Here is a 25378-nt window from a genome sequence, read left to right on the forward strand (position 1 = left end):
ATTACTGGTTGTGCTTGTTGGTATTTGTAGACATATATTAAGGTAATATGAAATAAGAAATGTGAAATTTCATGATATTCATTCTGTGGTTGCTATTGTTGTTAGTAGCCTATTTGGTTGTTCACTCTATTGAAGTTAGTGTTGGGGAAAATTACCGATACAATATTCAATTTGTCTGCAGCCTTTTTATCGGTGCTTCACATAAGCTTTCATTTAATCATAAAACCTCAATGTGTTTATGTTTGTGTGTTCGTGTTCACTTACAGCCTGCCAGTGCAATGGCCACAGCACCTGTGTCAACGGCAGTGTTTGCGAGCAGTGCAGAAACCTCACCACTGGAACTCAGTGTGACACCTGCATGCCTGGTTACCACGGAGACCCAACCAATGGAGGAAAGTGCCAAGGTGGGTGTCATGAGCACCGGCGACCAACAGGGGGCACTAATACGACACCTTTTATTTCATTTCTGAAGGCCTCAACTTTATTCCCTCATGCATTCACACTCTCAGACACACACACACACCGATGGGGGGTGTGGGTCGGGGTGGGTCTCGGGGGAGGAGAGCAGACACGTGCGCTCTTGTAGGTGTGATGAACCCCCTCAGGCTTCTTCTTTGTGTGTGTGTGTGTGTGTTTGTGTGTGTGTATGTGAGTGTGAGAAAGGGCACTTGTGTGTGTGTGTGTGTGTGTGTTTGTGTGTGTGTGTGTGTGTGTGTGTGTGTGTGTGTGTGTAGGTATGTGTTTGAGCCCCAAAGGTTCACAGTCAGACAAATATATTCCATGTCACATTGCTAAGACACATTGCTGTTCAAAGTACATACACACACACACACACACACACACACACACACACACACACACACACACACACACACAGCGCACATATGAGATTGTAGGGTTTAGAACAAGCATAGCTGATTCCCCTGGGCAAAGTGAGCAGTTTGATGGACTCCACTCTCCTCTCCTCCTCTCTACTCTGCCCTACCCTGCTCCACACGAGCCTAGGCTCCAGTGTTTCGGTGCAGGCAGACAGACTTTAATTAGCTGCGTTTGGAACCCAGTTGGGCAGCAGATTGAGCCCATGGACCAGACTCCGCTCCAGGCTCTTCCAGGGGTGGTGGCGTGGCGCTGCGTTTCTAGCCCTGGCAGGAGATGTGTGTGTGTGTGTGTGTGTGTGTGTGTGTCTGTGTGTGTGTGTGTCTGTCTATGTGTGTGTGGACATCAAGTCCCTGTCAAGCTGAGGGAGTAATGAACTTTCACAGTGGTGTTTGCATAATGGAGCTTCATTTTAATTTAAAAGAAATAATAATAATAATATGTAACATTTCAGCTCTTCAGGGCTGGGCCTTTTATGGTTAAATATGCTGTGGGACCCTGAGATATTGCCTGCTCCTACAGATTCATTGGTTTTAAAGTGTTTCTTCAGGCGCAAGTCTTGGCTCTATATGTACAGTTCTGCTCTGCTTCAGTCTTAGCATGCTTGCTAACAGCCCTCTCTGCATTCACTGCCTTATCCAGTGTGTGTGTGTAGCCTGTCTAGTGCCGCTAATATATTGACAGATGGTCTGAGTATCCCATGCTCTGGTTAGCACACCAGTTGTGCATATTCCATACTTCAAGTTCCCACGCCTCAATTTAACAGGGCAGACAAACTGTTACGGTGTGACTTACGTTCATGAGAACGTGTATTATTTTAGTCACTACTATTTAGCAACATTGGATTCAGCATAGATTATGCATTAAGGCAATATACACCCGGAAAAAAGACATTGGCTACAAGAGACAAACTGTTCTATTACTACATGATATATTAGTGTGGTGTTACACAGCAAAAGTGCTGGCAACATCTTCAAAAAAAATGTGGTTTCTTGGTTCATTTCTTGTCAAAGAAGCAATATAGGAGGATCAGAAAAAGTTATGTCATCACAGTGAAGAAATAGTTTCACTGTGTTTTAGCAATTTTGAAAACTTTTGGTATGGTTCCTATAGTAATACTACAAACCCTGAAGATTTTCTTCACGGAAAACATGATATAGCATTTTCATATCATCCTTTCCCCAGTGCTAGCGCTGGTTTCATGATAATTGTCTGTTTGTGGCAGACCGGAGAATGTGAAGATGTGGTTACCTTACATCACCCAGTTTGAGGGCATTTTTCATGAGAAAGCCCCGCTCCATCTCACCAGACAGCAGTGAGGGATTTTGTGTCACCAAATCGCTTACCTCACTCGTCTTCCCGAAGCTGTCCACACACACACACACGAAACCTCAACGCCTGGGCCCCCTCTCAATGTGTCATGCTTGGAAACCTGAACTCTGAGCTGTGAAAAGACTGCAAGAGAAACTAGAGAAAGGGAGAGAGAAAGAGAGAGGGAGAGACAGGGAAAGAAAGAAAGAGATAGACAGGGAGAGGAGAGAGACAAGAAGAAGAAATAGCAAGTTATGAAGGATCTAAAGGAAGGGGGGAGGGAGAGACAGGGATAGAAACAGAGAGAGGAGAGAGACGGGAAGAGAAGTAGAAAGATGGATCTCAAGGAAGGAGAGAGGGAGAACTAAGCTTGCCTGCCTTGCATTTTCGCCCCAACAAACCATCCAAACCACTCAGAGGTGACCCATCGCTGCAGCGGCGGCAGGCATTTTCCGGGTGTTCTGTCCGGAACAGAACCGCTCATTAGAAAAAACCTCCATTTGCCAGGCAGGTGCCAACGACCTCACCACAGGGAGATCATTTAACCGTTCAGCTGCCAATTACCCGGCGCCCATCCGTAGCCGGAGAGTGCCTCGTGAGCTGAATCGGCCCTTTGTAAGAAGTGACTACAGCCCCCCCCTGGTGCTTATCGCCCAATCTGAAATGGATTTTCATCCTGATGAAAAGGCTGTAAAAGCGTGTTTCTATAGTGGCACTCTGCTTGGTAAAATCAGTGTAGTGGTGTGATTGGTGGTGGGGGTGTGTGTGTGGGGGGGTTGTCATCCTCCAAAGCCGTAGCGGTAGATGTTTTTGAAATGGGATCCACGTGTGCCCGGGGTGCTGATTATGTTGTCTGAGTACGACGGGCGCGTGGGTGGGGGGCGTGGAGGTAAGTTAACCCCCCCCCAAATTGAATCCCAGCTCACCTCCAGAGAACGTGATGCTTGGATGCAGGCCGCGCGTTAGTGCGTGTGTGGTGGTTACATAATGGCGCCTGTCTGTATTCACATGTGAAGCTCCTGGGCAAACGAGAGCCAAGGGCTCTTTGTGTGTGTGTGTGTGTGTGTGTGTGTGTGTGTGTGTGTGTGTGTGTGTGCTCTTTCTGTTTTAGTGTTTTTATTTCTCTCCCCATGTCTTCTGCGACCTTGGTGGTGAAGGTCAGGCGTTTGCGGTGCAGGAGAGTTGCTAATGCAACCCTGTTTTGTTATTTTGATTTGCATCATGGGCGAGTGTGCTGCGCGCAACCGCAGGGCAGGTTAACCTTACTCACGCCCCATCCCTCCCGACCACGCAGAGCGTGTTGCGCACTCTCTTTCTCTCTCTCTCTGTCTCTCACTCTCTCACTCTCTCTTTTTCTTTCTCTCTCTCTCTCTCTTCTACTTGCTCTCTGTACTCTCATACTCTCTCCCACCTCTCCTGACCTCAAGCCTTCTTCTGTGGCTTCTATTTATACTCGTTTTTAATTATTCTCTCTCTTCTCATCTTTTTACACACACACACACACACACACACACACACACACACACAGACTCACTGTCTTTCCTAACCTCTGGGCCCGCTGTGTTTTGTGTTTGTTGGTGTATTGCCTCAGTTTGGACAGTTTTGAAGCATCTTGGCAGTGACCCATATAGCCACATAAAACACTGATCATTAGCCTAGCGCTGTGCAACTGTCAACCGTTGTTTTTCCCCAGCAGCGCTTGGATAGAGACCAGCGTGGGGTTTTTAAGAAATAATTTTTAATTATACCGAACCCCCCCAACTACACAGACACACACCCACACACGCAAGCATATACACACACACACACACACACACACACACAGACACAAACACAGGCACAGGCACAAACACACAAACACAGACACATGCGCACACAGACACACACACACACACACACAAAGTGGTGACACTCCGTAACCGGCACCTTCTTTTTTTTCTCTTTCCTCTCCCTTTTTAAAAAGGTGCTGGGTCACTGTAGGCACTCAATTAGCAGCGGCAGAAATCAAGCCTGCCCCTGCTCTCAACTCCCCCCGCGGTTTTGCTCGCAATTAGTTTAAAAGCAGTTAAGTTGATAGGTGCTCAAGCCACTTAAATCTCTCCACCCCTTTGTCTCTCTCTCTCTCTCTCTCTCTCTCTGTTTGACAGCCTGCAAGTGCAACGGCCATGCCAACGTGTGCCAGGTGATGACTGGCAAGTGTTACTGCACCACCAAGGGGATCAAAGGGGATCAGTGCCAACTGTAAGTAGCCCGTCCTGCCCTCCTCCCACCAACACACCATCTATTCCCAAGGCTGAGTGCCCTCCTGCTCCAGGCCTCCACACCTCTCTCTGTCACTCCATCACTGTCCTCATTTCCCAAACTTCTCTTCTCTCTCTCTCTTTCTTTCTTTTTTTCTTTCTTTCTCTCTCTGTCTCTCTCTCTCTGTCTCTCTCCCCTTCTCTTTCTCTCTCTCTCTTTCTTTCTTTCTTTCTTTCTTTCTTTCTCTCTCTCTCTCTCTCTCTCTTTGTGTCTCTCGCTCATCCCTCATCCCCATGCTTTACATTCTCACTCCTTCTAAACGAACCCATCCAACTACCCCCCCACATAACCACTTCCAACGATATGACACTTCCAGGTTTTGCTGACACAGTACATTGTGTGTGTGTGTGTGTGTGTGTGTGTGTGTGTGTGTGTCCGTGTCCGTGTGTGTCAGCACTGCTTTGGCACATAGGCAGAAATGAAAAGCTTTAACACTGTTAAAGGCCTAATGGAGTTGCGGGGGCTGGTGTAGGAGGCCCCTCTGTTGCTAATAGACTCACTTTCTCTCAGACAGCCTAACAAAGCCAAAGTGCTTCTCTCTCTCCTATTGTTCTTTATCTCTCTTTCGTTCTCTCGCTATTTGTCTCTCTCTCTCTCTCTCTCTTTTGCTCTTTATCTCTCTTTCGTTCTCTTGCTCTCTCTCTCTCTCTCTGTCTCTTTCACTCTGTCTTTCCCTCCATCTTTCTTTTCCATGTGTGCACTCTCTTTGTTTTTTCCTTCTCCCCCCTGTTTGCCCACTATCCGTCTATCTTCCCCATCTTTGATCCCTTCATCAATCTACTTTACAACAAGAGGCTGGCATAGCATCACAGAAAAGCCCTGCGTCCTCAATTTGTGTTTGTGTGTTAGTCTGTGTTTGTGTGCGCACAAGTTGACATTTGTTGTCTGAGTTTATGAATATGTATGGGACATTAAACATTTATTTGTGTGTGTGTTTTATGTGTGTGTGTGTGTGTGTGTGTGTGTGTGTGTGTGTGTGTGTGTGTGTGTGTGTGTGTGTGTGTGTGTTGGTAGTTTTCCTCCCCACTGGGCCATTGTGTCCTGAACTCCTAAATGGCACGTGCGTTTAACATGCATGTTTTTCCCTTGGAGCTAGAAGCACAGATAAAATGATAAGCACAGGAAAGCGCAGTCAAACACACACACACACACACCTTATCCACAGCCCTCGGCAGCCGTTTGTCATTGGCTCCATCATCTCCCCTGACGGGTGTCGTCTCCGTGACGACGCCTAACGAGCAGCGTAATGAAGAGGCCGGACGGCGGACACTCGGGCTCTCTAAGATTGAGTTCTGCGCTGTTGATTAAAAACTCGTCCAGCTCTTAACGATCCCCCCCCCCACCCCAGCCACTGCTCACACCGTCTGCGATCAGGGGGTGGGAAATTTCATTTCCATCCCACCAGTGTCCCTTGTTTACCGCCGCTTAGGTGTTTCAGAATCAAAGATTAAATTAGAACGCAGAGGTGAGGGAGATGGATGGATGACAGGAGTGAGGGATAGAGAGATCTGCTCCTCCAACAATGGTGCAGCCATTCCCAAAGTCTGTTCAAACGCATCCGGTCATAACACATCACTATATTTTATAGCGGGAGAAGTTGGGCTTGTCTGTGTGACTGGGTGTTTGAATATGCACTTTGGCATTAAAGGTTTTCATTAACCAACATGAATTAAATGATGCAGTTTACATAAATGAAGAATTAGCACTCAATATAACTTCATATTTGTTAATGATTAAGTTAATGTTTTTTTCATTTCATATGACATTATTTAATTCATTAGTAAAGGATTTCTACATGTAAAGCATAATTCGTTACTTTGCATAAAAAAAAAAATCTCTTTTTTTTTTTACTTTGGTCTATTAAACTGCAGTTCATGGTTTGCTCATGTTGATTAATACATTGATTAATGTTCATTAGTGGAACCTTGATGTCATTTTTGAGTGCTGTGTGATGTTCTGTGTGTGTTCTGGCATGTGTGTGTGTGTGTGTGTGTGTGTGTGTGTGTGTGTGTGTGTGTGTGTGTGTGTGAGTACGTGTGAGTACGTGTGAGGGCAGATTGGATGAAATGACTGTGGAAGTGAGTGCATTAACTCATAGCACACAGACCTCAGCTCTCAGATGAGATTGAATTAAGATACAGCCAGGTGTGTGTGTGTGTGTGTGTGTGCTTTTAACTGTTGTATGCAGGAATGTGTTTGGATAGGTTTGTGCGCACCTTTGGTGTACACATATGCGTGTGTTTGTGTGTGTGTGTGTGAGTGATTGAGAGACAAACATCCCTCTAGTGTGTGTGTGGGTGTGTGTGTGTGTGTGTGTGTGTGTGCAGTGAGTTGAAGAGAGTATATCATTATTTTGTGAAATGTCAGGAGAATGAGAGGCCAGGGGAGTGATGTGCTCTGGGTATGAAATGCCTGCAGTGGTGTTTGTCCTCTGAGAGAGAGAGACTGAGTGTGAGAGTCAGTGAGTGAAAGAGGATGAAAAAAGGAGAGGAAAGGAAAAGAGAGAGAGAGAGAGAGAGGGAAAGGGAGCGAGAGCATTGGCCCTTGCCCTAGTGGATTTCTCTTTACCTGAATGAGAGGGCCATGAAGGCAACTGGCAGTCTGCTGAAGCTCCATGTAAACAAGCTACAGGGCTGTGGATGTGTGCACACACAGGTTATGGCACACACATCGGAGATAGAATGAGGGGAGAATGTTACTGTGTGTGTGTGTGTGTGTGTGTGTGTGTGTGTGTGTGTGTGAGAGAGAGAGAGAGAGAGAGAGAGAGAGAGAGATAAAAAGGGCTGGTGAGTGAAGAACAGAAGAAGTAGATCTAAGGCTGTCTGGCCAAAGGCGTGCATCTACACAGCCCATCCAACATGGCTACCATGCTCCTAGGCTGCTGATGGTTCACTTTTAGACAGCTTTGGGCTCGGACCATTTCCCTCAGCATTCCCACCCAGCTCCTCACCGGCAACATCCATCCCCATCCCCACTCCTCAGAGCCTGCTCTCCAGAGACCAACCATTACCACTGCCAGCCATTCCTCTCCCCTGCCCTCCCCTGCCCAGAGCACTGGCCTTGGACTGGCACAGCTACCCCCTCCATCACCCGATATTAAACATGGGAGGGTTAAATCACAGCGGAAATGGTGAATAATGATCGCAGAAATTCTAAAAGCCACTACCTGGTAGTACAGTGTAGAGTACATGTTAAGGTTTTAAAGGCAGAAAAAAAGGCAAACCGAATAAAAAAAAAAAAAGTCGTGAAATATGAATATAAATATATATTTTTGGGGGTAAGGGCCTGGTGTGGAAGCATTCGTCCAAGTCCCTGACAGCATTGCTTATTAAAAACTTTTTGTTAATTAGGCGCTCGATACCAGAGCTGAAGAGCAGTGCCTCAAAAAAGAGCAGCTTATTAGTAATAGGAGGGGTAGTTGGGTGTGTGTGTCTATATATGCATGCGTGTGGGTGCGTGTGTATGTGTGTATATGCACGCCTGCTCTATCTGGCAGTAGGTTTAATGAGGCTCAGGAAATGAAGACTCCTTCTACAATACTGGAAGATTACATAATGCCTGTGTGTGACCTCTGTTCTCTGCGTTCTGATTCATATATACACACACACACACTCTCTCTCTCACACACACACACACACACACACACACACACACACACACACACACACACACATATACACACACACTGACTCTCCTCTCTCTGTGTGCTTCTCTCTCTCTCTCTCTCTCCCTCTCTCTCTCACTCACACTGGCTATTCAAAAAGGTAATTCATTTTAAAAAGGGAAAATAAATATCCAGCGTATAGCATGTCCCCGCAGGATGCCTGATAACTATGTTTAACGAGATGTGAAAGGATCAAAATCCATTACCCCCGCAACGTGATTTGGGTATTGCCCTACACCCCTGCCACCTCAGTTCTCTTTTGTATGCCAGCATTGAAAAGCCCAACCCCGGATGACTCCAGTCTTAATTGGTGGTCTGTCCGCCAGGTCACTTCTCCCACCACCGTTCCAGAAGGTTCTTTTATGAGGGAGAAATTAAAAATGCCGCTCGCAGTCTAATCAGTATGCCACAAGTGGTGGCGGCGGCGGCACTAGCCACGTGTCGGTTCTGTGAGGGAGAGGTCGCCATCAAACGGAAGGTGTGCCAGTCCACGCCGGCAGCTTGTTTACCACTTTCATGACGGGCGCAAGTTTAGTTGTCTCACAGACAGGTGTCAGCGCTGTTTTGACAGCGCTTTTGGCTCATGAGATTCTCTGGCTAGATACGGTGTGATATTTCCTTTTTATTTATTTATTTATTTATAATTTCTGTTTGAAAGACCTCTTTTGGAGATTCAAGGAAACACATCAAATGAATTTGTTGTTTTGCTTTGTTTAATCTTTCATACCCCACTTTGTGGAAAGGCATTCCTAACAGGCATTCCAGGAAAATATGTACTATGCAAAAATCAAAAGCTGTCAATGCTGGCAAATGCGAAGCAACACCATAGATGAAGGCATTTTAGTGATCTGCTGAGAGAGAGAGGGAGAGCGGCTGTTGTACACCTTTGTTTGTCTTTGATTGTGATTTTGTTCTCTTAAATCCCTATTTCTCTTTTTTTTCTTCTCTTCTCTATTATTGCAGATGCGACTCAGAGAACCGTTACCTTGGCAACCCCCTGAGGGGAACTTGTTACTGTGAGTGCTCCTTCCTAAAGCTGTCCTGCTGCACACACACACACACAGACACACACACACAGACACACACACACACAGACACACACACACACAGACACACAGACACACACACACAGACACACACACACACACACAGACACACACACACAGACACACACACACACAGACACACACACACACAGACACACACAGACACACACACACAGACACACACACACAGACACACACACACACACACACAGACACACACACAGACACACACACACACACACACACACACAAAGACACACACAAAGAGACAAACAGACACAGACGAACAGACACGGACACATACAAACAGACACACACACACACACACCAAAGGAATCTTATGTGATCTATGTGACAATTACATGCTACAACAGCCATTCAAATTAAATTTTCACCTGCTAGTTTCAGCATTTGTAAAAAAAAAAATACTCCCTATTAAATGTGTGAATATACCACAGTGTATATTAAATGAACTACACACAAGTATATCAGCCTCATATGAAATACAGACTACACTGTGAGAGGGTTCCTGTGATAAGGGTACTACGCAGTAGATCCAATATGCAGTAGAGGTCACAGTTAGGGTTTGTGGCCGTCATTCCCACTGATTTCCATTTGAGGTGGTAGTGTGATCAAAATGAAGGTCACATGTTTGTATGTTTGTATGTGCGTGTCCGTGTTGGTGTTTGTGTGCATCGGAGACAGTCACTGGGTGGCAGTGTGGTGCAGCCAGCCCCGTCGCTATGTGACACACACAAATCGGAGCCATCAGTCACCATGGAGATGCATCCAGCGCATGCTTTCACGCCGTCCAGCCCCGACAGCACGGGACTCATCCCTCCCTCCGCCTGCCCTTCCCCAGCCCCCCTTAGCGCCCTCATCATGCCCAAGCACCAACCTCTCACCCTCATCAGGCCACATTAAAGCCAAGCTTATCAATAACTCAACCAGTCATCTTCATTTCCTCCAGTCCCTACATGCATCCTCTAAGTGTGCTGCCTTGCTAGCTTTTAGCGTTTTATATTCAAATGCTTGGCCTAATTAGTCTGATTAGTCCAAGGACTGGTGTACACACAGGGTATTTGTGCCTCTAGCAGCACTAGCCCGAGAGCCTGCTATAGGCACTGAAGGGGGTGTGTGTGTGTGTGTGTGTGTGTGTGTGTGTGGGGTGGGGCGATGGGGGGCCCTAGGCTGGGAAGGATGAGCTGTGAAAGTGGCAGCTCTGTCTGAGGGGGAGAGTGAATGATTGGGCTAATTAGAGACACTCTCTTTCTAATACACACACACACACACACACACACACGTACATGTAAACATGCGCACACCAATCCTGAGAAGTTTCTAGAAAACTGTGGGTGGCTCCCATTTTAGCCACACCTCCTGCTGTTTGCTCATGCTTATCCCACACAAACCCACAGATGCACAGATACAGTCACTCATGCACTCACCATGCCACACCTCTCACCCTTCTGTTGGAGAGCAACACCTTGAGGGAGTGTGTGAGCGCGTCAAAGTGAACTGAACATCTTCACTGTAAAGATGCTGTCTGTTTCTCTGCCGGTGATTAACCTAACCCCCACCTCAAGCAACCCCCCCAACAACAACACCCACTACACACACACACACACATATATATATATATAAATACACTGCCCACCCCCACGGAGGGGCCCCTGCCTGGAGGCCCAGTCACAGAGATGCCCAGAGTCACGCACACACACTACTTCGGTGCTCCAGTTCATGCCAGGGACCACATTCACAGCCTTGGAAGACCATTCCTTCCATTTGCATGCAGGATCCGCCATTCCAAACAGTAAATATAGTCTGAATTAGCAGGGCATTAAATCAACACTCCAACTCTGAGATCCATCAAGAAGCGGCTTGAGGATGCCGTTAAGCCACTATTCTAGCGAAACCTCTTATACCATGACGATGTGCGCGTGCCGAACCAATCAACTGTACTCTATTCACTGATTATGTCCTTGACTGCATTCATTCATTCAAGAGGAACGCACCATGTCAAGAATGCTTTATAAAGGAAGGGAATGGATCTGAAGTGTTAGAAGGATCTAAAAGCCTCTCCAAGCTACATTATACCTATTACTTGAAATGGTCATGAATATGTTAACTTAAGGCAACTTGATCTTGCCATGGCTATTTAGCACCACTGCTGGTCTGGAGTATATTGTTGGTTTAACAAAGATGTACAGGTTTTACTGGTGGTTTTACTACACATCAGTTTTGTTATGAGTCATTTTTTTATTTATTAATATTTAAAATTCATCAGAATTCAATAGTTGTGGGACATTTTGTGACACATGCAAGACCAAATTATGGTCTAACATTTGGTTGGAAATGCATGTTAGCTTAGCTGACTAACACGTTCCAATTCATTTGTTTCCGTGAACTCAGAAGAGCTATATTTTTCTTTTTATAAGTGAGAAATTATATAATTATATATATTCAAAAATGTGCAGAACACCTTTTGTATAGTTAGAGAATGTTCTCCATACTCAGTAAAGCTCTGTCACACACACACACACACACACACACACACACACACACACACACACACACACACACACACACTCACAGATTTATAGCAATGTGACTATACACAAGCCTCCAAACTCCCAAACCCAGATTTGTTGGTGCAGTCTAGGCAAGTATCAGGCAGTGTTGACCACCCTGCTGCGTGTCATTTCTGTCCCGGGCGGCTGCAGAAGATGATCCAGGGCCAGCCTATGATTTATGTGACTCTGAGACCAGGAGAGAAATAAAAAGTCTGGTGTAAAAGTCTGGCAGTGAGGCCTCGCAGCCTTCACACACACACACACACACACACACACACACTCAAACACACTCAAACACACACATACACACACACACACTCATAAGCACACACACACTCATAAGCACACACACACATACACACACTCAAACTCACACATACACACACACTCATACGTACACACTCATACGCACACTCACTCATACACTCACACACTCACACACATACTCACTCACACACTCACACACATACTCACTCACACACGCACGCTCACACACACACATACACAAACTCTCACACAAACACACACACACACTCACAGACACAAACACAAGCACACGCACACTCAAGACATCCTGTCCAGCTTGAGCCCCAGACTCCAGCTCCAGACAGTAAATCCACTAAATCGGCCGCCTCAAGGTCAACACTGACTCATCTCATGTCCTCATCAGGGTTGTCACGGCGATGTTTTGTCTCTGACTCCTTCCGTTGAGCCATGAGTTCTAGCAGTGTCTACCAGTTTGCAAATGTAAGTGTAATGTAAGGACCTGCATTGTGGTACTGTCGGCCGCCGTGACCTAAGCCAGTTCCCCCCCCATTACAGCCTTTACAGCAGCCTCTTATTCAAGTACTCAGCCTTGCTTCCTTAGAGTATCATTTGATATCAGTAGATGTCAGGGAGTAAGGTTTTGTAACCATGCTTTTTGTATGATATACCCCCCCTTGACCAGTATACACTAGGTTTCATGAGGTGAACAGCAGCAAATCTGATTCACTTTCCCACACTCAATAAATCCTTGTTTTTTTCTTTACCGCTAAGAGCCTAATTTGCATGAGTATGCCAGAACGGATGCTAATTATATAGCGGTTGTGACGCATTTCAGTGCAGGGTTCTGCCATTTCGGTGCAGTCGGTGGGTGGGGATCGGGCCAGTGAGTCACTTCAGTGCCCCAGTGTTGCTTTTGTCCAGAAATGGTGGCAAACTTGGCGTTACAAACCTCCCCTTTCCTTGTGGTAGTTTAAGGCAAGGGCTGTCAGGATGTTTGAATGCACTTGATTGAGAGTCTAAATGGTGCTTGCAGAACACTGAAAGGTTCCGCTTCCCCAAACACATTTTTCATTCCTAGCTAGCAAAAGGTGAAAGTGCCTTGCAGATAAATAATCAACAGGATAAATATAAATGTAAGAACTTGGCAACACCTTCCACACATCTAAAACCATTTCAAGAACAATTGTCCTGCGTAAACACTCCTGTAGATGTCTAATGACTAAATGTGACCACAATTTCACTGGTGCAGCTCGAAAGCAAGTGATTGTGTTTTTTTTTTGTAATCTTGTTGGACAATAGATAACCTGCTGATCGACTACCAGTTCACGTTCAGTCTGCTCCAGGAGGACGACCACTACTACACCGCCATCAACTTCATGGCCCAGCCTGAACAAGTGGGTCAAACCTCAGAAACACTTTTAGAAACGTTCATAAAACGTTCTCAGTCTGCTGTAATGCACTGGTTTAGACCCATTCCTAGATCGAACGTTGTGGTTAAAACAGTAATTGGACAAATTCCTATGGCCATACCAGCATCAACCTGCATGAATTATAAGTTGTCAGTTGGAAGACAACATAACAAAAAGACGTCACCACTGTTTCTCACATTTCTTGTTTCTTGTCATTCGTCTAGACCAATAAGAACTTGGATATGTCCATCAATGCCTCCAATAATTTCAACCTTAACATCACCTGGTCGGTTGGATCAACAGGTAATGTGTTTTTCTCATGTCATTGCCTCAAGGTGTTTGCGTTGTACCGTGCATGTGCTGTGTGGTGTGTGTGAAGTGTTGTGTGGTAAATGATTTATTGATATATACTCTGTGTTTTATTAGCCTCAGTAATAAAGAGTAATTGTAGTCCCATCATATCTTTGTAGCCCAAGGTGCTTTACGTCATGCTGTGGAGCTGCGTAGATCTAGTTGTATGGGTGTGAGAAAATGGGTTTGTCTTGTTTGCATTCATGTCTGCGTTGTTATGCCAGTGGCGTGAGCATCCTCATGCGTCTTGGGTCTTGGAGGGGGAAAAAAGGGAAAAAAGAAGAGGTACCCCAAGGACACTGCATCCCTGCTCCCAGTCCATTATTTATCTCTCTCTCGTTTCCTTTCAACTGAGGAGAAAAGAGAAAAAAAAAACAAAAAAAACGTTTCTGTCCGGTCCACATGAGTGACTTTGACATTTTTCTCTCTTGTTTCCTTCTGGTTTTTTTCTTCTCCTCTGTAAACGGGTTCACCTCACTCCTTCCTTCCCTCAGCACCTCCACCTTTTTTCCCAAGCAGCTCCATTAATATTTGGCTGTGTGCGTCCCTGTCCCCTGCTGATCCCCCTCCCCCCAAACCCACGTTGAGAGGGGGCACTTGGCGATTGTCTGGACCCTGGCTCAGAATTCTGGGGCTGAGGTGTCTTGGCCGTCGGAATGATTTCAATTAAGATAAAGGCGCACACGTAGCGCCACGCTTGCCTTGTCATTTCCGACTCCCCTTTTGTTTCACGGCACTGGCTCAGAATGGCGATGTGCAAGACTCCACTGTGCGGGAAGAAGAATTCAAATAACTATTTTTTTCCCCCCCTTCTCTTTTCTTTTCTTTTCTTTTCTCTACTCTTCTCGCATTTTAAAGGGCCTTGATAAAGCAACAAAGTTCTTTTATTTGTGGAACTGCTTTCTTGAAGTGCTCCCAAGACTAATTTACAAAATGGCCTCTTTATAGGGCTTTATTTGCCTTGTATCTAAACTTGATTATCCGTTAGAAGGACTTGTTTGTTTGCCACAGCAAACACAAGAAGTTTTTTTGTTGATTACTTGAATTGCTTGTGTTAAGAGCTTAAGCTTTGTGTCATTCATTTCCTGATGCATATCGACGTTGAGCAATTTGGTGAGGTAATTTAGTGGATTCCTATTAGTACCTTCCGATTTGGGCATTTCCTCCTTGGAGATGAGCCTTATTGTCTCCGCATGCAACCACAGATGGCTTGGTTAAACATAGCTTCTCATCAGTAGTATCCAAGTTAATCTCCCGGTGGAAACGTCTTACTGAATGAATGAACCCACTGTTTCCACCTACAGCTGGAACCATCTCTGGTGAGGAAGTCCCCATCGTGTCCAAGACGAACATCAAAGAGCACCGAGACAGCTTCTCCTCCGAGAAGTTCAGCTTCCGGAGCAACCCCAACATCACCTTCTACGTCTATGTCAGCAACTTCTCCTGGCCAATCAAAATCCAGGTAAGAGTCCCCACCACTCCCTTTTAGTCTGTAGCTCCGTTCTTCCTCTCTCCTGCCATGTCTGTTTTTGGCATGAGGACTACAAATGACACACTGTGAGGAAAAAAGACTCTACAAAGATCAGTCCTCCAGTTCCAATCACAAACACTAACGAAACAAGTGCAATCAATGTAATTGGAATTCAGCTGTGTCGACCTGAAAATTGAATGTCTAAAACTTGAGCTAGCAACTGCTGCTTAAATTGTAGATTAGGTAGGCACCATACTATGTCTGTGTTTATGGTGCTTCTTTGTCTGAGATGGTTCTTGATGGTGGTTCTATAAAGGGTGGTTGTCAGTCACTATTCCATTTGCTGTCCAACCCAAGTGGCAGAGCGACGCCAGGGTTGGGCCCTTCCATTAGTTACCACAATAAAAACATCCTTTTGGATGCAGATATTATTGGATCAAGTCTGGCAAAAAATGCACATTCCTAGGAGAATTGTCTGCAATTCTTTCCAACATCCTTTTGAGAAATATGCATAATAAATGCGACATGGACCTCCAGGACCAGAGCAGGAAGCGATTCTTCAATCATGTGTATTTATGTATATTTAACTCTATTTCCGCGTTTCGAACTTCATTCCTCCGAATCACACTCGGATGCATTAGCCTTATGAAATTTCTCAAAGCAAACCAGAGAGATTCATGGCTCTTCAGTGGAGTACTCGATTAAATTAAACATTACCTTTAATATACATTGAAACTACTGCGACACTTAACCAAAAAAAAAAAAAAAATGGTTTTGCCTTATGATCCATAAAGCAGAAGCAGCTGAAATCGACAGTGCAGCTCGCTGCCAGCTGCTCAGAACGCCGCCATAAAAACAGTCAGAAAAGTCCGTTTTAAAGTGATACACAGCGACTAATAGGGTCGTAAAAACAACATGAACTTAAATTTATGTTTTATACATACATTAAATGGCCGGGGTGTCTTTCTATGCTAGAGTGCTTTGTGATTACATTTAGACAAATTGGCATGGTTGTGCTCGAGTCGAGAGTTGCGAGAGACGCAGCCAGTGATGGATGAATCCTTCAGAGAGACAGTCACTGCTCAGACTCATGACTCTTAAGTCGGATACTCACGAAGAACTATGCCATTGTTTTACAGACTAAACAGTTGATTTTACCTCCACTCTTTTGTATGTTGTAATCCTGCAGTCAGTGTATGGATCCTCCACCCACATTGCACCACCACAAATATAGCTCCCCTAACAGTCGTTTGCATTATTATGTAGGTTGTATCCGAATACAGAGAACAGAGAGCTAGCGCAGTGGCATACAGAGTTTGATTTTAGCTTTTAAAGGCAGTGATGTCCAATCTTCTGCCCTTGGGGTGTTACAGCACTTGAGCCACTCTCACCTCCCTCCGCCCCTCCCTCAACTGACCTGCACATTCCAGGATGAGTCTGCCGCCCAGGGCTGTGATGACATCAGCATAGGAGGTTGTGGGGGGAGGGGGGGGGGGGGGGGGCTGCATGGAGATGAGCCCGGGGGCCTTTGAAAGGTTGTTTAGGGCCACTGGGGGGCCACGTGAGGTGTGTGTGTGTGTGTGTGTGTGTGTGTGTGTGTGTGTGTGTGTGTGTGTGTGTGTGTGTGTGTGTGTGTGTGTGTGGGAAAGTGAGGTGAGAGGGGGTGGTCAGGTTGGTTGTGGTGGAACAGAAGTAGATCAGAGTTGGCACTGTGAACTCGCACCTCTGTTCATCACGCCTTAGCACTGCCACATAGCCACAGAGAAAAGCCACCATTTTGGGTCAGCTCAGCTTCTGGAAAACTGTTCAGGGCTTTGAAACCACACGGACACTTTGAAACTATAACTTGTTGGGCTCCAGGTGATGCAGCTGTGCCCTAGTTCTTCCATATGCAAATAAAGAGACCATGAATAGACATCGTTATGAGATCACTTAATTAACACGCATGTCATTTTCATACTTGGCACATGCTGCTAAGGGTGTTAGTTTATGAGTAGCACGTATGGCCAGAGATCGTCTCTCTCTGCGGGTTCTGATGTGATGACAGCCCTCTAGAAATTGCACAGACTGAAGACACAAATAAGCGATAACATAGGTGGTATACCTATACAATGGTATACATTGTCAACAGTTGAGTTTATCTTTAGCTGTAAGCTGATTAGGAGGCCCCCCATATGCTTCTAGTTATTGTGATGACAGCCCTCTAGAAATTGCACAGACTGAAGAGACAAAAGCGATTACAAGCGAGACAAAAGACTGAAGCGATTTCAAAACATTGGTATACATTGTCAACAGTTCAGTTTATCTGTAGCTGTAAGCCTGACCGCATGGATAAGGACAGGCGCGTCGCACCCGTGGGGGATGTGGGTGTTTTAACACCCACACTTTTCCCGGTGAGAGGGTTCAACACCCACACAGTTTTGCACAAACGGCAGGGCTCTCAAGTGTCACGCATTGAGCGTGACAGTCACCCATTTTGGTCTTTAATCACGCTCTCCCGCCGCACATCGTATTTCTCACGCTGAAAAAAACCTCTAGGCTATATAATGTGCCGCAGCGCGCAAACATGACCTGGCCGCACTGCCCTCACCATGGAGGAATCAAGCACGTCTCCCCGAATCCCCTGGAGTCTGACGTGAGGTGCCACTTATCAGCCAATCCGAAAAAAGAACTGGGCTACACAATAGCCAATCAGAAAAAGCGTATATTTTGTACCTGGGTAAGATTTAATCCAGCAACCAATGAAAATAAAGCATCCTGGCTAGGGATGCAAATTATCGATTAATTCATTAATCATTAGTTGATAATCTTATCGATCGACTTTCGATTAATTGATAAGCGGCGTTTTTCACCTGAGTTTCAGTGCTTCAATAGGGCCTTTAAAAATAGGCCCTATTATTATTATATTACATTACATTATGATAATTCTATTATATTCTAATATACATTCCTCAAGTAATTATGCATTAGGAAAAGAAAGCAGAAAAGTTTTTTTATGGTATAACAAAATTCATTCATTAATTTAAAAAAAAAAGAAATAAATTATGGACTGACTCAGTTCTTGCATTTGAAACAGACATAAAACAAAAAAGAATAGAAGAAATTAAATAGAGCCAAACAGAATATTATTGAGCCTATAGATTATGAAGAAACTGCATCTAGGCTATTACAAGCTAAATAGCCAACACAACTCTCTGAAGTTTAACTCGCGCTCACGGTAGTGAGGGATAGAGTAACTTTACATTCTTAATGACAAGCCATCAGGCAAAGGTAAGCTAGCCCGCTAACGAGCTAGGTATCTAATCATTAAGCCTGAGTGAGCTAGTCCGCTATCAAGCTAAATAGCCAACTCAACTCTTACTTACTTACTTACTCTCATGAGCCAAACTCGCGGGCACACGTTAGCGCGGGAGTAGACAGAGATATTCACATTCATAGCAAGGTGAGCTAGCCCGCTAACGAGCTAGGTAGCTAACTCTATGAAGTCTCAGTGAGCTAGCCCGCTAACGAGCTATTAGCTAACCTGAGTTTTAAGACTATAAGCCATAACTCGCGGCAGTAAGCAAGAGAAGGTATAATACAGTGTAGCTGTGATTTTTAGGTTGACCAGGTGAACTGGTGGTGCCATGCAGGACAGAAGCATGCACGGTGTTCAAATGGTAACTGAGTGAGCTAGTGGAACTATTGTATTTCAATACCGCATTACACAGAGAACATTTTGTTTTCAACCGGTCTCTCGCGCTAGCGCCCTCTAGCGATTAATCGTGATTAATACATTTTGATCAAGCAACCTCTTAATCGACAATTAATCTAAAGTCGATTAATCATTTGCATCCCTAATCCTGGCATTGCGCGCCACTGATCTTCTGAAAATGTCGTTCACCTGAGGAAACCATTGGAGCTCTGAGCATCAGTCTTTTACAAGGAGTAAGTCGTCTCCTGTTTTAATGTTACGAGAAATTCACAATGGTTTGATACAAGCAATGACAACTTGACTGCAGTTAGAGAATTTTCCAAGATAATTAGCATCAGTTTTTAATGAGCCAACACAGTTTTAGGCGACAGCCTGCCTTTTCAGTAGCCTATAGCTTTGACTCCGAACTTCGTTAATAGGCTATAATAAATTTGATTAGGCCTATTATATATATATAGCCTATAATTCGAACGAATATTAGGCAGACCTAATATTCAATGATTATTATTTTTTGTAAATGTGTTTGCTTGAACATTACATTCAGATTCCGAGGCTTCTTCACGCCTGGTGAAGTTGTGAATCGCGAACTCATTAGGCATACTAGCATGTTATAAATATCCTGGCCAAGGATGCATTAATCAATGCATCTGTCTTTCAATGATGTCAGTATCACTCATTTAAATGGGATGCTTTTTATATCTTGTATGTTATACATGTTGTACACCCCTGTCATTGTATCCATCGTTTCTATTGTTAATAAACAAATCACATCCATCCCCCTCACTTTTGAAAAGCTTGCTACGCCCCTGGATAAGGATGCCCCCCATATGCCTCTAGTTATTGGGCTGAAACATAGAAAGAACATTGTTTAGAGCCCTGGTTGGGTATGGCTCCATTTGTATTTATTATTTTGTTCTTGCTCGCTAATGACAGACTAAATTCATACATGGTATTACTACTGATAACCGTGGCACACGAGAGAATAGGAGCACTGGTGCATTCCCCAGGGAGTGTTGTTTGGATGTCTGTTTATATTTAAAAAATATTTACTGTAACAAATGCAGTGTATATGCATACCCATCGACCCATAATCCATCTCTCTGTCTCTCTCTTTCTCTCTCTCTCTTTCTCTCTCTCTCTCTCTCGCTCTCTCTCTCTCTCCTCCTCCTCCCTTTCCCTGTCTGTGGCTGAGACTCTTATGGAAAATTGATATGGATACCCTCCTGTGTTAAACAGTGGGCCTGATGTGTAGCCTGTTAGCTAGCATTAAAAACAAATGGAGGACCGTCTCCTCTCCTCTCCTCTCCTCTCCTCTCCTCTGCATCTTCCCTGTGCTCAAAAACACCAACGAGAGAGACAGAGAGAGAGAGAGAGAGAGAGAGAGAGAGTGAGGGAAAGAGAGAACACATCCATATCTGCGTGGTTCATCTCAGCTCAGCTCCCCTCTCCTCTTCTCTTCTCTCCTCTCCTCTCCTCTCCTCTCCTCTCCTCTCCTCTCCTCTCCTCTCCTCATCGGACGAGCCCATGCGGTCATTCTCGTAAGAGGAGTTATCAGAGCGAATCTGCTGGAGCCCAGCTGCTGAGCATTGATTCCAAGGAGTCGTCATCCATAAACTGTCTATCTACACCTATTGAGTTTCAGTTTTTTTTTTTTTTGGTCTTTTACCCCCCCCCAACCCCTCCTCCCTCACTTCTCTCCTTTCATGGTACGCATGATGAAGGGATAAGGTTCATTGCAGTACGTTTACTGCCCCTATTGTCCTTCCCCTGCCCCTCCCCCCGTCCTGTATGGCTTCTGGACTAATAGTTTTATATTAGATTTCCCAACCCTATCCCCAACAGCCGAATCTCTTCTAGCTCATTACATCAACGGCTTTTCCCCCCATAACGCGATTGGCATTTGAGCCTCTCTCCACGGTTTGGATCAAGCTGTCAGATCAGCAGTTAATAGTAAGGGGTGAACTGAGGAGATGAAACGTGTGTGTGTGTGTGTGTGTGTGTGTGTGTGTGTGTGTGTGTGTGTGTCTGTATGTCTGTTTAGGTGTGTGTATGTTTATGTCTGTGTTTATGCTTCTGGTAGATTACAACCACGAGTGGCCATCTTTTTTTTCCACATCTGATCATCTCAGACCTCCTGAGCAAAATATCTGAAATGGGATACAGCATGGCGGACTGACCCCCTCACCCCCATCCCCTTCTTCCCTCCCTCCTCTCCCTTTGCACGGGGAGCGCAATCTGATCAAAGCCCTGCCGCTCCGCTACCTCATTAGCAGAGGCTAACAGCTGATAAAAGGGTCACCCACAGAGAAGGATGGGGGTTTAGCCCGCCGCTTTGCTTTATTTGTGTATCACCGTCATAAATCAGCACCGCGGCCTTCGCACCGGGGCATGTATTAGTCATACAAACCCCAGGTACACGTAGCGCCCAGATTGTCGGGGTGAGGAACTCCGCATGAATAGTTCGGCTCGGAAAGGGGGCAAGTATTAACCATGTTTAGTGGAGGAAGGACAGTTTAACGAGGAGGCGAACCGCAATACCGCATGCGTTCCGAAAAACAAAGGCACTCGTAAGGGACACACGCACAGTGTGTACATTTCAAGGTGGTTTAAAGGGTGGGGCAAGGACTACACCAAAGTTCCCAGGCACTCATCCAGCTGGAGGATTTGAGCAAAAAAACTAAACAAAAAAAAACAGCCTCTGTTTGACACGAATAATGGAGGACAAAACAAGAACGTGCAGTCCTGAGGAGAACGATGTGCTGCAGCCCACGTGTCGTGGCAGATCTCTATATCCAGGGCTCCTTCAAACCCTCGACAGGATGTGGTAACTGTGCAGGCGGTCCTCTGGGTGGTTCATCTTTGTAGTCGGCAGGCCTGAATCCCAGTGTCAATTATGGAGGATGGAAGGAGGAAGGGTTGGGTCAAAAAGAAGCTGTCCACATTCATTGTTGCTTAATATTGTCCATATGGTCCACAGAGCTCCAACGCTCTCCCAGTCTGTCAGCCAGTCTGCGTTCCGATTAGGAACTTTCTGTGGTCCCACGCAAAGCGATCCAGACAAAACCCCTCCATCGACCGTGTGTTCTTCCCACCACATACGGCCGTCCTTGTGTTGGCAAACATGCAAAAGCCTCTTCCCTTGGCTCTTCCCTTCAAATCAAAGGGTCCGTTTCTACATGAAAGCACCCTTGTCAAAACCAGTGACTCATCAATTACTCCAGACCCCTCTCCCCCTCTATTTAATGAACATGAAACACAGGCCACCTCACCCCTATTTCCACACCCCCTCAAGGCGCTTGGCTGTCCTTGGATATACAGTGGCTTTTAACATGACATCGGTCATAGATTGTGTGTGTGTGTGTGTGTGTGTGTGTGTGTGTGTGTGTGTGTGTGTCTGTGTGCCTGTGTGCCTGTGTGTGTGTGTGTGTGTGTGTGTCGTGACAGTAGATAGCTCTTTATAGACAGATTGTGTGCCTCTGTTTGAGTCTGAGTGAGCGTGAGAGTGAGAGTGAGAGTGTGTGTGTGTGTGTGTGTGTGAGAGAGAGAGAGAGAGCGAGTGTGTGTGTTTTGGGTGTAGAGGGGACAGAAAGGGCAGAAGATTGAGAAGCTGTGACAGGAACAGATGATCCAGCTCTTTTTAATGCAGTTTTAGCCCCAGGTCCACTCCCAGAGCCACTAATGAAGGGAGTGTAGAGACACTGCCGCTCACGCATCTCTTTCTCTCTCTCTGTCTCTCTGTCTCTGTCTCTGTCTCTCTCTCCCTCTCCCTCCCTCTCTCTCTCTCTCTCTCTGTCTCTCTCTTCTCAGTCTTACTAATCTTTTTGTTCTCCATCTGTGTACTGTTCTTCTCTTTCCCAATCCTCTCTCTCTCTTTGTCCTCCATCCACTGAATTCTCACGCCCTCCCTTTCTCTATCCCCCCATATTCCTCTCTCTCGCACTCTCTCTCTCTCTATCTCCCTTTCTCTCTCTCTCTCTCTCTCTCTCTCTATGTCCGTCCTCTGTGCTCTCCCTCTTTGTCTTTCCTTCCTTCCCTCTCCCTCACTATCTGTCTTTACCTCTCAAAAGCTCATTAGTGTGTTTTTTTTCTCCTTCTTCTTCTTCTCCTCCTTTTTTCCCCTTCGCCGAGGCAGCTGACAGAGCCTCTAATGCTTGTTAGTGGGCATGGGCCAGGAGTGAAGACCTTGCTGTGATGAGCGCTGACAGCGGTGTGTGTGTGCGCTCACGTTTAACCCCCCCGGTCCAGCGCTGACAATCACCCACCCAGAACACGGAACATCCGCAAGCAAACAGACAGTTTTTTTGTGTACTTTAGACAGCGAACGCATGCATACATATGTGCACACGTTCACGCACACATGGATGAAAACTGTATCTAATGCGGGATGATTTGTCTTGGACAGCTTATCAAGGGTTTGAGAAGGAGTCACTTATTTACACATGGGAGGTGTTCACTCACTTCAGCTGCACTGCCATAGTCATTGGATGGAAAGCTAATGAGGGTTATGAGTTGAAGGATTAGCCTTTAAAAAGTACAGATAACATGCTTCACTACGTAAAGGCAGCCTTGTGTCTCTGAAAGACCAAACTTGGTTTGCAATCACCTCAGTCCAGGATTTTCGAGACCGTTTAGTGTTGTTCACATGCCTGGACTTAAAAAGAAAAACAGTTCACTTTCACACTCAAGTGTGAGGCAATTCTATTCAATTCAAACAATCAGGGCTTTTCTTTGATCTAGCGCTGTTTGACAAGAGCAGCATCAGCACCTAGCTGCATGCCTTTGATGTGGCATTGTCTGAGAAGTGCAGGTGCCACTGTGTGTGACGAGGGGGACAGACAGGTGACAGATGCACGGTTCAGGGTCCGCCAGGAGGTTGTACAGCTGAACCACCGCAGAGACAGCTGTGCCTCGGAGGAACCCTGGACTGTAACAGGGCTACAGTGTGCTAGTGCGACACACCATGGAGGCCGCTCAGAGACACGCACACACACACACACACACACACACACACACACACACACACACACACACACACACACACACACACGGTGGCTTCTCGCCCTTCCTGGCACGTGACAATGACCTCCAACCCCCAACCTCCTCACCCCACCCGCCGTACGCTCACCAGAGACGCCCAGCCACTGACCTTTCCAGTCGGTGGGGGAATTAGCACCACCCCAACTCATAACTCGCTACTCCCATCCAATGCCACACCACCCCTCACCCTCACCACCCGCCATCACCTCCTCATCTTCCCAGGCATCTCTCCCCTGCCAAAATCATATCTGACAGGGGGTCCATCGAGAGCAGCCTTGTTACCTAACTGCCCTTTTCAATCTCGTCCATTTCTCCCTCTGCCTGGAATGGTGTGTTATACTCTCCTCACCCCCTCAACCCCCCATCCCTCACTCCCGGCCCGTAATACGGTGTTAATTCCACTCTCTTGGGCCCCCACACTTTCTCAGTGTCCAGGCTTGTGTTGAGTGCGTAATGAAAAGGACCCCCCCCTCTTCACAGTCTGCCTGCTGCATGCACTGCATGCACCCCCCCCCCCTCACCAACCCACCAACCACCACCCGCATTATTCATTTATTTCCCTTTCAGGGTGACTTCCAGCCCCTCACATTTGAGGCATTATCCCACTTATTTGTGCTGATATATATTTTTTCCCTCCTCCTTCTTTTTCTTCTTCTTCTTCTTCTGGTACCGCTCTGGTCTCTTTCTCTTTCTTTAAAACACTGCTGAGAGGGCAGGGGATTGCAGTGAAAGCAGAAATGGGAGAGAGGCTTTTAAGGGGGAACCTCACATTCACCCATTCGCTCCATTTACTTTTTGGAACCGCCTTGAAGAGAAAGTTATCGTTTTTTCCTGTATTTGATGTTAACAAGCTGGATGTGGAGATTTTGGCAACTAAAAAGCAAGATCAGTTCAGTATCAAAAGCATTACAGGACTCGTACTGTGCTGTTCCACATCTCTGTGATGCTAAACTGAAGGGGTTGTTAATGTGGATGGCTAATAGTTTGTTCAGGCTAATTTGCGGCCTGATGGTCGTTGGACTCCAGTGATGGAATCGGGGCAGCCAGATCTGGGAAAGGCTTGTGTCATAGCAGTCATTTCCCCAAGGTTAACTCATCACCAGTCTTAACATCAGCTCATGTTCCCAGATCCTACCTCAGCTGCCCCCCCCCCCCCCACACACACACACACACATACACACACACACACACACACACACACACACACACACAGAGGCATCCATAAACACACACATGTACACACCACAATTATGCCAAGGTATAACCTTAGGGTCAGACCAGAGATATGGGATATAATAAAAGTTTTCCTTTCATTCGCTTTCTCTCTCTCTCTCTTTCTTTCTTTCTTTCTTTCTATCTTTCTCTCTCTCACCTTATT

At 45.8% G+C, this 25378-nt stretch overlaps 1 protein-coding gene across 2 annotated transcripts in view; it reads left to right on the forward strand.

Annotated features, from left to right (window-relative positions):
* atrnl1b (attractin-like 1b) overlaps window positions 1–25378 on the forward strand; it is a 124659-nt gene that overhangs the window by 50612 nt on the left and 48669 nt on the right. For both annotated transcript variants that reach the window (XM_080835076.1, XM_080835077.1), the window contains exons 19-24: window positions 267–404; window positions 4335–4428; window positions 9116–9168; window positions 13338–13432; window positions 13672–13750; window positions 15103–15260. In XM_080835076.1, the coding sequence (XP_080691202.1) occupies window positions 267–404; window positions 4335–4428; window positions 9116–9168; window positions 13338–13432; window positions 13672–13750; window positions 15103–15260 (617 nt within the window). The remainder of the gene's footprint in view (window positions 1–266; window positions 405–4334; window positions 4429–9115; window positions 9169–13337; window positions 13433–13671; window positions 13751–15102; window positions 15261–25378) is intronic.

This window comes from Sprattus sprattus, assembly GCF_963457725.1.
Source record: "Sprattus sprattus genome assembly, chromosome: 3".
NCBI lineage: Eukaryota > Metazoa > Chordata > Actinopteri > Clupeiformes > Clupeidae > Sprattus > Sprattus sprattus.